This window comes from Triplophysa dalaica, chromosome 16, assembly GCF_015846415.1.
Source record: "Triplophysa dalaica isolate WHDGS20190420 chromosome 16, ASM1584641v1, whole genome shotgun sequence".
Lineage (NCBI taxonomy): Eukaryota > Metazoa > Chordata > Actinopteri > Cypriniformes > Nemacheilidae > Triplophysa > Triplophysa dalaica.
In genome coordinates, this window is record NC_079557.1 from 7875609 (window position 1) to 7892313 (window position 16705).

At 39.9% G+C, this 16705-nt stretch overlaps 1 protein-coding gene across 1 annotated transcript in view; it reads right to left on the bottom strand.

The window, feature by feature from the left end:
• Window positions 1–482: 482 nt before the first annotated feature.
• tnmd (tenomodulin) overlaps window positions 483–16705 on the bottom strand; it is a 32074-nt gene continuing 15851 nt past the window's right edge. Inside the window, exons 3-7 of the mRNA XM_056770028.1 lie at window positions 14159–14299; window positions 11441–11548; window positions 6911–7070; window positions 6271–6377; window positions 483–814 (exon numbers count right to left, since the gene is read on the bottom strand). Coding sequence (XP_056626006.1) covers window positions 605–814; window positions 6271–6377; window positions 6911–7070; window positions 11441–11548; window positions 14159–14299 — 726 coding nt within the window. The 3' untranslated portion in view covers window positions 483–604. The remainder of the gene's footprint in view (window positions 815–6270; window positions 6378–6910; window positions 7071–11440; window positions 11549–14158; window positions 14300–16705) is intronic.

Here is a 16705-nt window from a genome sequence, read left to right on the forward strand (position 1 = left end):
GCAATGTATAGAAGATAATTATATATGGGTAATTGGCATGGCATGCATTAGGACTGTATTCAGTATGCTATAATCTAACACACACTAATCTTATATAACCATAATATATTGATTCTGTTATTGTATACATGCAGTTTTAATGACAATATTAATAGAAATCCTTCATAGAATGTTTGTACTACTATGTTTGGCAATTTGTCAGACTATAAGATATCAAATGCTTTACTGTAGCTCAGTGGTAAGTGGTAAGAGCATGGCGCTAAAAAACGCCAAGATCGTAGGTTCGATCCCCGGGATTGCATATTGCACATACTTAAAAACAAATGTGTAGGATAATGCACTGTAAGTCACTTTGGATAAAAGCGTCTGCCAAATACATAAATGTAAATGAGCTAGCAGAGTTGGAACAGCACAAATTGTGAAAACAAATCAAAAAAATTGGACACGGCATGCAGACCCGTATACATTTAAATGAATACTGAGAAACATATATGTTTTAGACAAAGAATACACATTTTTAGCATGTGTTTAGCATTTCACACAAATGAAGCTGGTCTACGCATACCCCTGAGCAGCATAGCATCACAGGTTCAGACCGTCTTCCTCAAACACGTCCCAGCATTCTTGCTATCCACCAGTTGCAAGGCATGACAATCTGACAGATGACCCGTCCTCCCTGGTAAAAGTAGGGATACGGTGAAAAGCCACCCAGGGGCTCGTAGTATCGCCGGCAGTAACGGTACCCGCGACGACAGTACTGGCAGCAGTAACCCTGCTCATCCAGGCTGTTGTCCAGCTCCAACCCAATTTCTCTCTGCGAACACAGTGAGTCAACAGGGTCAGAACACCGGCCAAACAATAGCTGCAATCTCACCGCGGGGCTCATGACTGATGGGTTGATTTTAGCAATAAAAAGCCTCAGCTCGAAAGGGAAATGAAGAGTGATTATGGGGCGTAGACGCGCAATGAAAAAAAACCTGTCATGCTCAGATGTGTCACAAGGATCAGAGTGGCATTTAAAGTAGATGTTCTTGATATGCCAAGCTGGGGTATCAGATGTGATGTAACGCCCTTGACCTTTCCATTATGCCGCAGGTGGCATCGTTCTGCTTTAGCATCTCTGATTCGAGTCTCTCAGCCTGCCTGCCTGACCCTTCTCAATCAGAGCGAGTTTGACACCGATAGCCGCTGAGATAATTATACGCTATTTCTTTCATCGCAGCCCTCCCATTCCCATATAGGCACAGCTTAGGCGCCTCGGTCCGAGCGGCAAGCCCTGGCCTCATTTGAGCATAGAAATGAGAACTCTCCCCCATGCACTTGTCTGCCCTCCTTTGACTTTGGCATAAAGCGAATGGCACGTCTCTACAGCAATTAACATGGTAATGATCGGCCAAAAAGGATCGGTTTATTTGCTCTCCCAGCCAGGGTGTGAATTGGTGTAAGGGCTAAATGAAAGCGGAGTGAAAGGTAAATTGGGTAGAATTAATGGCCCTTGGACCTCTCTATTGTGATCGTGTACGCCTGCCCTCTCCATATTACCCAGGGCTGAGTGCCATGCCTTTGATCCGCCGGCGCAGCGAGATGGGCTCTGAGAAGTACCACTTAACTTTGTATCTCCCGTAACTGTTGGAGCAGATAGAACAGTCGACTTGCACTGTTTCATCTGACTGCGTTTCAATCTCTCCTAGCTGAGGACGCGGAGACAATATGACGTTATCTGCCTGATTAAAGAACACTGCCGTGGGTCTCGTCACATCAGTGGATCTGCATGCGATTGACAGATGAAGCTGTAGCGCTCTAGGTGTCTGGCAATGGTTCAGATTTTCTGTCGGGAAGTGACGCACATAGGGCGGAAATGTTGTGTTGCGTTGTGTTGCTCGAGACTTGAAACCCATCATATCATTTGGTCATAAACAGGTATTCATAAATGTTTTATTCATCTTTTCAGGTTTGAGATAAAACAGTGAACACATTGTCTGTGCCTGTGTGTGTGAAGACTCATAATGACATGCATTTCTACTTAGGAGTCCCATCCCTCATTATGTTCTCCATAAACGTACCATGTATGAGTTTTCATGAGCTCACTATGTGATGATGAATGGTCTGAGAATGGCATTCTCCTAATGATTGGACTGCTGCGGGAGAAAGCAGGATGATGTCTGTACCGTTTGATTTATTACTCTCACAAATGTATGAAGACAATTACTGATCCATAATGTTTGGCAGGTTCAGGGTCAAGAGTGTTGAGACAACAATTCATTTTTTGGAAACGGCACAAAGCCTGTCAGCGTGGCTCTGTTTGCTTTATCAGGCTTTCACAGAAAACCCCCTGCCGGCATGAAAGGGGGATGTTATTTGGGCAAATAAGCGATTTTTTGCCAGTGAAATGATGTGTGATTAGGATAAAACAAACAGAGTATGAATACTATTGTTCCGCCGAGGCAAATTTATCAAGCTGATGATACCGCTGAAACAAGTGTGTGTTAATAACTTGCATGCTTGAGAATGAATGTGCCAGTGTACTGTATGTTGGACTGACAAGGAATGATGAATTGTGGGAAACGTTGTCAGTCATGCATAAACAAGTACGAATAATTAAGAGAAGTTCCCTATAGACGACTATAGCGTTTTGTGTTAGCTTCACACTCCTGTCATGTTTTCTGTTGTGTTTAACATTACAGACAGCCCACAGATTGTACGTGATGTAGTTGCATTTAATGCGAGACGTATGAAATCCGCTCATTTATTATGGCAGGTCACATCATACAGTTGATTCTTAACTTGACACCCTGCGGAGTTATTTCACAGACCACGATTACTGAGAGGATAAATCATCTCTCAGAGATAATCAAGAAGCAGATATATGCTATTTCCCAACAGAGTTGTATTAAATATATATTTACAGTATGTTGAGTATACAGCCCTCCACACATTTAACTTTCAATTATTTGGACAGGCGGATTTACCAGCAGACCTGAGGAAGATTTTGCTTCATTTAAGTGTCTGTGTCAAGTTTAAAGTGAAGTTCTTTTAACTTGTCTCATGAATGAGAAGTGGTTGCAGCAGTACATCTGCTGCCACCGAAATCATTAAAGTGATAGTTCACCCTAAAATGAAAATTCTTCATAGAGTCACTCTCCTCTATGACTTACATTCTTCCGCAGAACGCAAAGGAAGATATTTTGAAGAATGTTGGTACCCGAACAATGGTAGTACTCATTCACTTGTAGTCAATGGGTACCACCGTTGTTCGTTTGCAAATAAATTTTCATTTTTAGGAGAACTGTTCCGTCAATGTTTACAAACCTATTATATATATTTTAGGTCAAATGTATATGTAACACCAGCAATATTGTAATTCTCCAATAACATATATTGACACCTTTAATTGTATCTTTAAATGTGTTTTTTTCTCACACACACACTTCTCTCTTCACAACAACAAAACATGTTGTCTTATTCTGCTCCTGTCACAAGAGATGAACTCTCGATCAAATGCGTCACAATTTTTATATTGCTTTCAAAACAGTAGCCAAAATAATACAGTGCATTATATTATTACATGAGGTTGATTGTGTAGAGATGCTTGGTATGTTTAAAACAATCAAAAGCATTAACTATGTGACCAATCCGTATTTGCCTGGCTGGTTATATAAACCAGTTGTTTATGTCACGAATCACATGGTGACACACATCTCCCCTTCCTTTCATCGCTATGAGCAATGGAGTGTGGTTTGCCTTCAGGGCTCCCACTGTTGTAATTCTGTTTAACGGAAGTCAGAGTATTAGCTGTGGCTGCAGTAGCGGCTAAAATAGTTATATTATGAGTTTTGCATACATTACTGTTAGTTACGCATTGGATTATCGTGCTGGTGAGAGCTGTTACTATGGCGTTTCCCCTGTCTATCCTCTGTTCTCGGAACCACGCTGCTGCTTCTGGGGGACGAGTGACCTCAGTGTTCAATGTCATTGGGAGTTCGGTTATTTAATTTTTCGTAGATATGTGTTATTACTGTCACTACATTAGTGTTTATTGAACTGCTCCCTGGCAATGCAGCTATGGTGCCGTAGGTCATTTTTGCAATCTTATGACCTTTGATTAGTTTCGAGCCATACCACTCACATTTCTGACTTCTACTTGTGTATATTGGTGCGGCATCATTGTCATGATACATCAAATGTATTGAGCAATGTTATGCTGCGATGGTGGCAAGGGTCATTTTGTAATATTATGACTTCTGATTAGTATGGCCGTGGTGACAGTATCATTTATTTGTGTATTTTGTTGTAATTCATTTACCTTATTTAGCATTCCTTACTTGTTTTGTTTGGCTGTATTGAAATTGTTTTGATTTTCCTGAGTTTCTTTTTTGTTGTTTGTCTCATTGATTCATTTTGGTTTAATGGGTTTTGTTTCTTTTTTTTGCAGGAGCTGTGCGCGTCTGGAGGTGGACTGGTCCTTTATTGTACCAAGGGTTGCTGTGTCACTGTTGCCGTGCTATAATTTGCGTTGTAGTCTTGTGACTTTGATGGGTGTGGCCTTTCTTTGCCCAGTCAGTGTTATCGTACTAGCCCGTTCCTCATATATATATATATATATATATACTCCACAGTTCCTTGTTTGATTTATTTATTTTAGTGATTGTGTTTTGTTTTCTTTGACTTATGTCCTTACTATATTCCTCTTGGGCTTTTAATGACCAAATTATTTTATTCTGAATAAATTATTTTGGGAACTCGTTCCTCTTGCTCTGTCTTTTTAAGTGTTACACACATATGTGTCCTTATTTGGGTTGTTTTACCCTTTAGTTTGGGGTCGCTTAGACACTTATAGGCGCCGCATCCACTGTCCACTGTTTCATCCACTGTTTTTTAGGGAATGCTGCCTATGTGTCTCTCCAGTCAACATGCTCCTGATTCAATCGTTGCTTGACCGTGCTGTGTATCTTCAAGTTCTTCAAGGTTAATCAGTGATCTGTAAGCCAGAATACTTTCAGCTTGCACGCAATGGCACGCCGTCTACCATCAACAACTGCATCGCAAGCCTGAGATCCAACTGGACCCAATCATCATAAGCTCGTCCTCCCAATCTAGGTCAAGGACCATGATGCGATTTCTCAGTGCGGCCGGATGACAGTTTTTCAGTTTGAAAGATAACCAGAGCCATGCCTGTGCACGTCGCATCCGCTTGCCAGGACTCAGGAAAGGTCAACCTCGTATATCTCAGGCCTTCAGTGACAGGAACTTTGATGATTATTTATAAAAAGTGCACAACAGGAATAGACCTGTAGAAAAAAATGAATTCCCCACCACCCCGGCAGACGCTGGCCAGTGGGGCAGCCAACTGGGTCGGGTCTGGGATCCTTTGAAAGGTCTGGGATGTCTGGCTTCCCAGCAGCATCTACATGAGTCCAGATTCCAATTACCCGGAGCTACATCCCCTCTGACGTTCACAAAAGCCTTTGTTATCGCTCTGCCCACAAACACAGCCCACCCACGCTTAGCCTTGGAATTGGCTGGATTGGTATGTATTAACCAGCTGATAGAAAGAGAGGATTTCAAATAAGAAAGGTGGTTTCATCTGGGTTTGCTTTAATTATACGGAGCGTTGCGGCTGCTGTCGCTGGAGGAGGTAGGCAGGCAAGACATTCTCTGGGCCTCTGCAGATAAATGTGCCTTTTTTCCTTAAAGTTTTTCTTTTTTGTCTGTGCTCAGAGGCTAGAAGTCGCAAGCTAGTTAAGGGAGGTATATACTGTAGTCACGGTGTGCGAAGCGTGAGCGTTTTCATCCGCGCTACCGCGTGTGAATTCAGGATAATTAATCATTGAACATATGCTTCACATCAAGAAAGAAATAAAGGACAATCTTTTAGCCGCTTGATTCTTCATGCTTTGATAATTAAAGCATGATTAATATATTTATCTATTCATTAATGAGCGACCTTGGGAGGCCGACTTTGTACATCAGTCGCTACATAAAATCGGAAAAAGGGAGGCAGGAAAAATTCTTGCAAGGGCTTGAGGGAAACTTGCTTCCTTTGAAGGCAAAATATCCCTCTCCATTAGCTGCAAGCCATTAAGGGAGTCATAAGTGAACTGGCCTGATTTAAGTAGATATATAGAGCAATTTCAATGCCCTGTGGTCCATATAGTCTGTTTTAAGCTAGGAAAGGGAACTTCGATTAATGAACGATTTATATGAAGAAAGAGCAAAGCATGACTGTCTAGCTCAACCATAGTCTGAACATTACTTCTTGCTCATACTTACGTAGTCGTTTACTGGTAACTGGTCCATGACATCCCTGGTCTGACGTGGTCCTCTCGCCTTCAGCTCTGGCGTCTCCTCCACATCTTCTACATCGTGGAACTCAACATCTTAGTCAAAGATAAAGATCGGTTCAGTCATCAGTGCACATGCTGTTAAATATGCTGCTGAAAAAATGATATTGTGATCTTTAAAAATGATCTCTTTGATCTTTCTTGAGAATAAAACCCTCTGACGCTATAATGCCCTAAGAAAGGGTAAAATCAGTTTTTAGAAGTTTGTTGTGGTAAGCACTTATGGAACAACTTTTCTTTAAACATGCCGTTTCTTGTCCTAAGTTAATAATTGCTTTCAACATTTGTGTATTTGCTTGAGCATTAACTGCAAAATTCTGTGAATTTACATTCATGCATTTGGAAGATGCTTTTATTCAAAGCGACTTATACCGTTCGAGAGTGTGTGCAATCCCTGGGATCAAACCCATGACTCTGTCATTGCTAGCGCCATGCTCTAACCACTGAGCTACTTTGAACTGTTTTCATTATTGTCAGACTAGTGAAGTAAAAGCAAAAGAAAGGGCTTGACTCTTCCAGAAAGCTATAAAGAAGAAACATAATTTCTATGGTTAATAAGAGTTGAACACCTCTGAGAGGAGATGGGTGGATCCAGTGGATGGGTAACTCTTGGCAAATCTCCCAGATCTTTGAGTTGAGCAGAAACGTTCGATTGGAGATGGGTTCCTCAGCGGGGATCCATATCTGTGAGTCCACCACCTGCATATCTCCCTCGCTCTCCTCATCCACCTGTGAATACAACGTAGAAGTCTCTTTCATACGGTCCAACCAAGATAAAGCTAGAAACGCTGCCTATTTCTGTAACTTCGATTCGTTTTACTCTCTCTCCACAGGGATCTAGGAAACTAACTGCTGACCACAGCTAAAATATTTCATTTGACCTCTCTTAAAGACCATAGCTGTTCTTTCCTGTGAAACAGACTTATTTCTTCCCTAGTTTGCCCTTTTCTGCCGGCACTAGAGGTGTTGCATTTTAATTCAGGCAGCATGGTTAAAAAAAGCCTGACTTTAAAATGACTTTAAAGTCTATGTGCTAGCCTATTGGCCTATGTTTTAGACAAAACAAATTGCAACGTTCCGCATCCCCTCATTACTGATGTTTATACAACTAATATTAATATGCCTTATTTGGTGGCTCTGCAGTTCATGAGCTGTAAAGTAAACTATTATTGCTTAATGATGGCGACTGGATGTCAGTTCGATTTTAATTGAGATCTAGAAATGAGCTTTCGAAAATGTAATCACGTGAAGTATGTGTTTGTTGAGCTTGTAGTTATGTGTAAATACAAATACAAACAAACTCTCCTCCCATTCCCTTGTTAATTAGGGGAGAGACCATAGAAACGGCTCACATGACAAATATTTTTACAAGGTGATTTTCTCCCCGTCTGTGGCGTAATTGCACATTAGTTAAGCTTGATGGAGAATCCTGGGCCCATTGTCTGAACTACAGTCATTTGTATTAAGTTCCTCGCTGTCTCTTCTCCACTTAACCTTTTCTTCCCGCTTCCTTTTATTGGAAGTCATTTTTACTGCCATTTCCTGTTTGTTGGGAAGTGTAGCAGATCCAGTTCCATCCCATTAAAAGCTTCCCTCAGATACTCCTCTCTTTGAGACGGTCAGTTCTTGTACATCACGCTAAACTAATGATGACTGGAAAGACAGCCTGCATGAGTCGAGCAATGAAGGCTGCTATTTTAGTTTAAAATAAGACGAAGACAGTGGTGCAAATAGAGCGCTTTAATTGGTGATCTAAACTGCTTCAAAATGCCTTTTATACAAGTTAACAAAGGTTGCTGATCTTGTCAACTTATACTGCAATTGAAGAGAAATTCATTTTGGGTTTTCTTAAAGGGATATACCAGCCATAAATGCTGAAAAATACATTTTATGTCATCAATTGGTCATCCTTCATTTGTTCCAAACCTGTATACATTTCTTGACTCATTTATACATTTGTTGAACACAAAGAAAGATGTTATGTTATGTTACTCTAAAGCATGTGTCTAAAGCATGTCCGAGCGGCCCCCTGGAACTGCAAGGGGTCCGCTAACTACTGTTTTCTCACATGCAACTTTTTGTCAAAAATGTAGAGCAAGGGTACAGGAAAATTACAACCAATATTGTCTTTAAGCTGCACACACGCACATCAGCACGGCTCATTGAAGCTCCCACGCAATGCAATTTTAATCTGTGTGCAGACCATAACATCCATACAGGCAGCAGAAGCAAGATAGCAAGAAGCAATGGAAGAACCGTTACATCTGCATCATAAAAAAACGGTGGGTTAGAAAAAGTGCATTCTCATATATTTCTGAACTTCTGTTAACACAGTGTAAATCGCTAATTTGACACAAATGAGACCACACCGCTTCTGCGCTGTAAACACTGATAAGTTGCCCCAAAAATAACACAGACTTGCATGATGGCTACTAGTCTGATTTCATGCTCTGCAGAAAAAAACTGTTTTCGTGTAACAACCGCGACAATGCTGATCCACGAGAAAGAAAACGGAGCTCGCAATTATAAAATAGCGGTTCTGAGAAGCGGATGAAAAAAAAAGAATTACACTTAATAAAATGGCTTGCTTTTACAAGAGAATGCATAACATCTGCACTGATTTCTTTCGCATGCACAGACAACCTCTACATCCACTAGAATAGTCTTTGTAACATTAACCGGGGTCAGTCATATCATTGAGGCTTCATTTAGTTAACAATGAAAATAATACACAAAAGTATGTATGTGATAACATACATAATAATGTTAATGAAATGTCTTAACATAATATTGCTGTGACAATAGGGTTGTTTCTATAACTCTGCTTACACATTAAGTATAAGGTATGCTCCATGCACCTCTCATCTCAGGGGTCCTTGCCCCGAAAATCTACTCTAATGTGTTAGATTGGTGAAATACAACAGTGATATTCTGAAAAGTAAGAGCTTTCTTTAGATAAATGGCTTATCTTTTGTGACTTTGTGTGATATAATATGAAATTGAGCGGAGGGTGTAGGGGGTTTGAGAAGATAGACCTTATTATATTCCTTTCTGTAACATAATGTTAAATCAATGGGACTAGTATGAAAGCCGAGGTGCATAGCTTTCGAAAGATACCATGTATGTCTAGTTTGGTGATCCACAACATATAGATTTGACGATGCAATATTAGACCCGTGGGGTTGGCAGAGTTTAAGAGGATTTATTTAAAGGGACATCTAAAGGTGAGGAGATGGAGAGCCGTTGAAAGTAAAAATGAAACACACATCTAAACAAAGTCATTGAAATAAGTGATGCTTTTTAAACTTGTGCAATTAATTCATGTCTAAAAGTAAAATTGTTCCTAGGAAGAAAGTACAACAAACAGAGATAAGAGCAAGCCCACGTTTCTACTAAATCTGAACCGTTGTGCTGTGAGATGGCCGTCGTGATTTCATCGGACACATTCGGACGGTTGGAGACCAGCAGGAAGTTCAGGAATTACTTTCATCATTTCCCAGCCCGAACAAATTGAAAATGGTAAACAAACTGCCAGCACAAAATTTCTGCTTGTCACCTGGTTGTGCTTGCGGGCTGCTTTATTTTCTTATCAGTGGCATGCAGTTTCTCCTCAGCCAGCATTGTTTTGTGGTGAAGCACGTCGAGGCAGCTTTCGCTGGGACCACAGTCGCATGCCCCGCGGCTCAGGTGCACTTGGTGCTAATAATGTGGGTTTTAACCTCTGCTTCCTTTACATGCTCACAACCTTGGCGGAAATGGCCTGCTCTCTCCTGGTCTGACACACACACACACACGCACACACACACACACACACACACACACACACACAATATTTGGTTTTAATAGCAACCTGATTTATCTCAGTCGTCCATGCCTGCATCTGTATAATCAAAGATTTAGAGAAAGCAGGAATGTAAATAAAGACAGTTAGCACTCCTGCTCTATTTCGTTCACTTCCAGTGTCTCCCCAAAGCGTGCTTTTACACTGTTTAGTCTGGTTTAGGCAATAAATGAGAGATCATTTATAAGAATGTTCTTCGGGTTAGCTACGCCTTTGCTTGCACCATCTTGCTCCACGTGTCCCTGTTCCCCCGCTGAAAAACCAGGCGTATCTCTCTCTCACTTTCTGTCTACCCTTCCCTCTTCCTGTCTCTCTCTAGCCTCACTGCTTCAGCCCTGGCCAACTCTGATTGATTTCACATCTGTCAAAAAAAGCTTGGGCGAAAAATCTAATTAGGTTTCACAATGAGCAAAAAGGGAGAGATGGCAGCGACATATGGCGTTTGCTTCGCAATTAGTATCTGTAAACACGGATTAGACATTAAAACGATGAAGAAGAGAACGGCCAGGCTGTTTCTGCCTATAATACCTTCTGTTCCAAAAGTCAAAGAGGGTGTTGTGGACTTGGATGACAATAGATCAATGCACTTTTAATGCAATTCGGAAAAGGTGCGCAACACTTTTTGGCACTCCTGAAAGAGAGTTTAGCGCATTTAAAACCAACTGCCATTCTCTGTGACACCCATAAATTGGACGCTTGATTGATAGAATTTCGCCCATCACTCTTTCCGAGCATCACAGACAACCATTAGAGTAAAGGAGAACAGAGATGAATCACTTCAGCCCTGAGTCAAGTGAAATTTACGGAGCAAACATCTTCAAATACCATTTTAATGGCTTACCTTTCCCAAGGACCTCTCTCTCTCCTTAAGGCTGTTTGGGCTGAGGCTTCAGAAGAGATGATTAAAAATTAATATTAGTTCAGGATTGACGGCAAACACCATTTGATGTGTGCCACAAAGGGGTTATAGGATTGTGGACTTTCCGATGGATTCACGGCCACAGGAGACCCAAGTTTATACTTTTGTGAAAAATGCTGGAGGGAAGATGAGATGAGGGTGGGTCGGGGTTTTGTTGGGGCAGGGGAGGGGGTGTGGGGTGGTTAGCTGAATGAAGGAGAAATAGTGATGGTTGGAGTAAGTTTCATTTTAGTCAACCTTACATCTTTCTTCCGATGTGCTCTGTTGCAGAATGATTTTTATTTGTCTTGTTTTACTGAAACGAGTCAGCGAAAGATATGCTTGGAGAGATTAGAATACCTCTACATCGATAGTCATTGTGCCCACATCAGCCAACTTGGGTATTTCCTTGGTCTGAGCTCTGATGTAGCATCTTTGGTGCTTGGCAAAGCGGATTCCCATCATGCCCTTGAAAACACAAATTTGTATTATTTACATTTACGCATTTGGCAGTGTCCCCCCCCCCCCAAATGACAGTGCTCTCTGTATTTCAGTTTGTGTGTTTTTTTCACCAACCAACACAGAAACAAATTTTTATAGCATTTGTATATATTTTTGTATGCTTTTTATTGCACAGTTGGTTACACTTTACAATAGGGTTCCATTTCTCACTTGATATGCACTAATAATGAACTTGATATTATAAATTTATTTCAACATTTTCTGTTTTCTTAATAAACTGGCTAATGCACAGTGAACTAACATGAATGAAAAATGAACAATTGTATAAACTAACAACATCAAACAAATGCAGTAGAAGTATATTGCGCATTGTTAGCTAATGTTAGCTAATGCTAACCAATAGGACCTCAAATGTTACCAAATGTTGATATCACAAAACAGCACAAATATCATTAATGTGTTACTTAACCTAAGCACTGGGAATCATTTTCCAGCCAAAGAAAGATTTCTCTTTACAGTCTTTAGCCAACAGAGAGGTGTAGCCTGCTCTTAAAGCTATGATTATATGTAGGCAAAGACCATTGATTTACAGCACTTATGCTCTGTGTTGCGTACCTAATCTGTGTGGTGAAGTGAAGAGCTTCTTTTCTTGAAAGCCGATGGTCTGCCATACACAATTCGTTACTTTACGCTTGAGTAGAGAAACCCACAGTTTAGCAGAAACGTCTAAAGAAAGGTCTGGGTTTCTCACTACGTGAAAGTATTCTTCCAGGAAAATAAACCCTATCACATTGCAGACTCTTCACTCAGAAGGATAAAAACAATATCTCACTTGCATTTGCCCTCATTTTTGTTGTTGTATGCAGTTGTTGTATAGCGCAGGTCTGAAATGGTTTCGTTGTATTAATAGAAGCGTCTTTGGAAAATCTGTCTCACCGCAGCATAAAACATTTTATCTCCCATCCTCTCATTACCTCCGTTAAACTGTGTTCTAACAGAATACTCCGATTGCCATTTTCACCTAAGCTCATCGTTTAGAAAAACAGCCGTATGTTATGAGAGGAGTGGAAAAGTGCATTGTTTGTGCCTAAAATGATTGGGACAAATTGCTCTTCAATTTCTGGTAATGGCTTGCTTTTACACGCAAGATGGACCTTATCTCCTGATGAAATGCATTTATTGCTGAGCCTGGTCAACTGGAAAATGGAGAGACTCTTCATTAGACGGATAAAAATAGGAAAGGGATGTTATTTAAGAAAGAGTGTTGAAGTACAGGTTTGCCATTAGCCGGACAGCTTTCGGGCTGAACAATTATTCGTTTGGAAGCACCCAATGATGTAATTGGCAGAGGGGGCAGGGTGCCGTCGTTGGCACATTACTTGAATGTGGGCACAACTGTTCCTCCACCTCAGGTATTGTCATGGGAGGCAACAAATGCTTCTTCCCGGATGCTGGTGAAGTCAACGGCTGGAGCTAAACCGATTTGGCAATGAAGAATCGCTATTAACGACATTACTACATCTAAGATCAGACTTAATCTGTGTCTGGGAAACTGACCCTTGCAGTATACGATTTCTGTGTTAGGAAATCATAAACAGACTTTGACTTTGTTAAAAAGTAACAAGGGCTCTTTATGGATCACTCTTAGCATCAAATGGATGTCAAGACGGCTCATCTTGTCTGTTTAGGACAAACAAAGCATTGCTATTCATCATGCTGATGGACCGAGACAGTGATTATTGACTAAATCACTTTAGACATTCCTCTCAGCAGCTTTGTAACCGGTCTTGTAACTACAACATTTGAGATAAATATGCTATTCACGTTTTCAGAAATGCTTGGCTTTAATTTCCCAAATTCCTGAATACCTTTTGCATTTCTTTCTTTCTCTTACTCTCTCCTTCTCTCTCTATTAATATATATTTATTCTCTTTTCCCCTTGTGTTGAAGGATACTTCATAGCTTTTGGTTTATAACACAGTCTCCTTGGTTTTCCCTCTAAGCTGCTGTTGTGGATTTCTCATCATTTTTCGTTTCTAGAGGATGCTCGGGGTGGCTGTCTGAAACAATAGAGAAAGGCATCTGCTTGTGTTTCTCTCGGCATTATCACTGCATTTCCATTCACAGGATGTAGCCTAAGGGAGACGGTTTGTAGTTTTAGTGTGTGTAATGACTTGCAACATCCCTCCTTCAGAAAAATCAATCCCAAAGTCTGAGCCAACCATCAGTAGAAGTTACAGGAAGTGCACAAGAAAGCTTGATGCTCGAACTCCCTTTTCATTTGAATCAGCATGTGATTTAAAAGATTTTAACTATTCGCTTGTTTTGTAGTTTCCCATGGCAATGCATCGAATGAAACTAATCTCTTTTGTAGCTCTGCTCCACCGACCACAGTAATTTAGGAAGATGAGGCCAGCAACAAGTGCATGAATGTTGATGTGAGACGTCATTGCAGCAGATTCTTTCGCTTAGCGCAGTGATTTTCAAGAGATTCAGTATCAACATTCTGACACAGAAAATACTCTCTGTTTTGATAGTAGTTCTTCGGCTGAGCTGCGGATTATGTGAATATATTTATATGAAAATATTTGGGAGACGTTTGTGAAACCCCCTTACGTTCTTGAAGTCATGGACCTCATAGACCTCATCTGTACCGTTCCCCATCTTGAATGTCTCGAAGAGCTGGGCAGGATGGATTTCCATCATGCTTTCAGTTTCCTTTTCATCCAGTACAGCTTTATATTGATGGTCATACACCTGTTGAGAGACAAACAACACAACAAACTACATTTACAGCGTGCTACCATGGCATGTAACAATCTGCAATTTTTTGTGTAAAAGTGAAAGATTTTAGACATAAGTTGTAGTCTTAAAATTGTATGTATATTCCTGTAGACTTTACGTCTTGGTTTTGAACAGTATTATTGAGTTTTTCACTCAATCATTTTTTGAGAGTTCTGTGGTTTTGAGCCCATGCAATGGAAGTCGATGGAGACCAATGAATGATATTTGGTTAGCAACATTCATCAAAATGTTTTCTTTTGTGTTCTGAAGAAGTCATATAGATTTAAAATCACATGAGGGTGAGTAAACAATTCTTTTGTGTGAAACATCCATTTAATATGTAGTAACTTATTAGACACAATAGAATGTTTTTGCTCTTTTGATGTATAAAGTAAATGTAAATAGTTTCAAACTGTTGTTTTTAGCCTGTTTTCACATTTAAAACTGAAAATGATTCTGCTATCTTTCAAATAAATGCCAATGGTATTGATCTATTGTTATGTACTCAATGGCCTTCATGCATTTTTAAACGGGGTGCCTGGAAAACGTTGAATGCATTGCACTTTCTCAAACGATGAAGTTTTTTATTTTTAAATGCTTCATATTGGTTCGCTCAATGCAACACAATGATACTTTTCCTCAGTTACCTGAAACAGCGAGACGCACAATATGATTCTGTCCTTATTCCTCATTAAGAATCATGCCTGTGTCAAAGCCAGTCAGTGCACACGGTTGTTTAGACTGACAGCCAGCATGACTACAGCTTCTGTTAATGAATAGGATCTGGCAGTCGCCTTCAGTCAGTATGTAAGTATGCTTCAAGTAGACTCAACAAATGTCTGATTCGTCTGATTGTCTGAGGTCTTGGAAGCCTTAAACGCTGCCATACCCGGGAGCGGTGCTGTTTATCTCGTCTTTTTCCTAAATGCTGTTTTTGGGCATGCATGGGTGGATCTCTTCTGTCTACAAAAATGATTCATGCCCACCAGCCAAAAACCTTGCTATTAATATTTATGTGTGTGTTGTGTTATGATGAGAAATTACATTGCTGAGCTCACCCTCATCTGTCTCAGTAGCAACTCTGAGTAATATGTTATGCTTAGACATACGATGAAAGATGCACGCGCACACACGAACAAATACAATACTGCATTAAGATTAATGTCACAAATCAACACTTTTTCTGATTATTAAAGTGTTTTATACAGTGTAGCACAGAGCAGTAAACACATCATTTAATAGTAACTTGTTTGTCTGCGTTGCTGTGGAGATTTGTAATGTATTGAAATGAGATTGAATGTAACTTTTGCATGACTCCGAATTGGTATTCATCTGTATACAGGAAGGAAGTCATTTAAGAACAGATGATAGCAGAACTGATTAGCCCACCACGCGTTCTTAGGTGAATGTAATATTAAAGCAACAGGCCATGAGAGGATATGCATTAAAGTGATTTTGCAACAGATAATGGAAGTTCTTCAATGTTCAATAAACAGTTAAATGTATCAGTCATTATTGGAATAAAAAAAATTCTCCATGCTATATAGTTCATTAGTCTAACTGCAGGCTGTGTGCTGTTGCTAGGTAACGCATCAACTTGGTGCATTAGTTAAAATGTGTTTGTAGTCATTGTAAAACTGATTAAATGCCAATTTCTAGTATAGAAATCTAAACCTTTTGTAAAGTATTGTTATATTTTTGGAGTTCAAAGAACTCATTTTGCTAATGCAGTTCTGTCTTGATTTTTAGGAACCCGAGAACATTCAAAGCTACTGAAGAGCTCCTTCAAATGAAATCTTTGATTTCAATTGATGCTGCTTTGCTGTATTAGGACAAACCCTAAAGACTTTTTCCTGACCAATATTAACCCAACTTAAGCTTGTACTCTCATTGCTTTCATGGTGAGTACCTGTGTTTTTTTCATACATATAAGAAATCATCTGTATGTACAAAAACATTATGATAAAGAAAGTAAATTAGTTCCAAGGTAGTACAATAAAACAGGTGCACTAATTCAAGGAGAAAAGCATGGAGACGTATTCATTAAAGTTCATATATCTATTATGAGGCTACCTTGAACGTTTGTTTTTTCAAACATCGGGGCTCAATGGTCCTAGGACCATCATGCTTGGTTTAAATATTTCCTGGCTGGTTTAAATATATATCGTTTTTTAATGAAGTTTTCCCCCGAAAATCATAATTTACTGCATTAAGTGAAGTGAAAGTAATAACCCTTAATAACCCTTATCATATAGAAACATATATATTTACAATACAAAAATAAAAATGTAAGCGTTCAACTTCAAAAGATGATTAAAACCTCACCCCCTCATGGTCGTTTTCATGTTTATATGGCAGGCTCAATGATTACAAGACTAC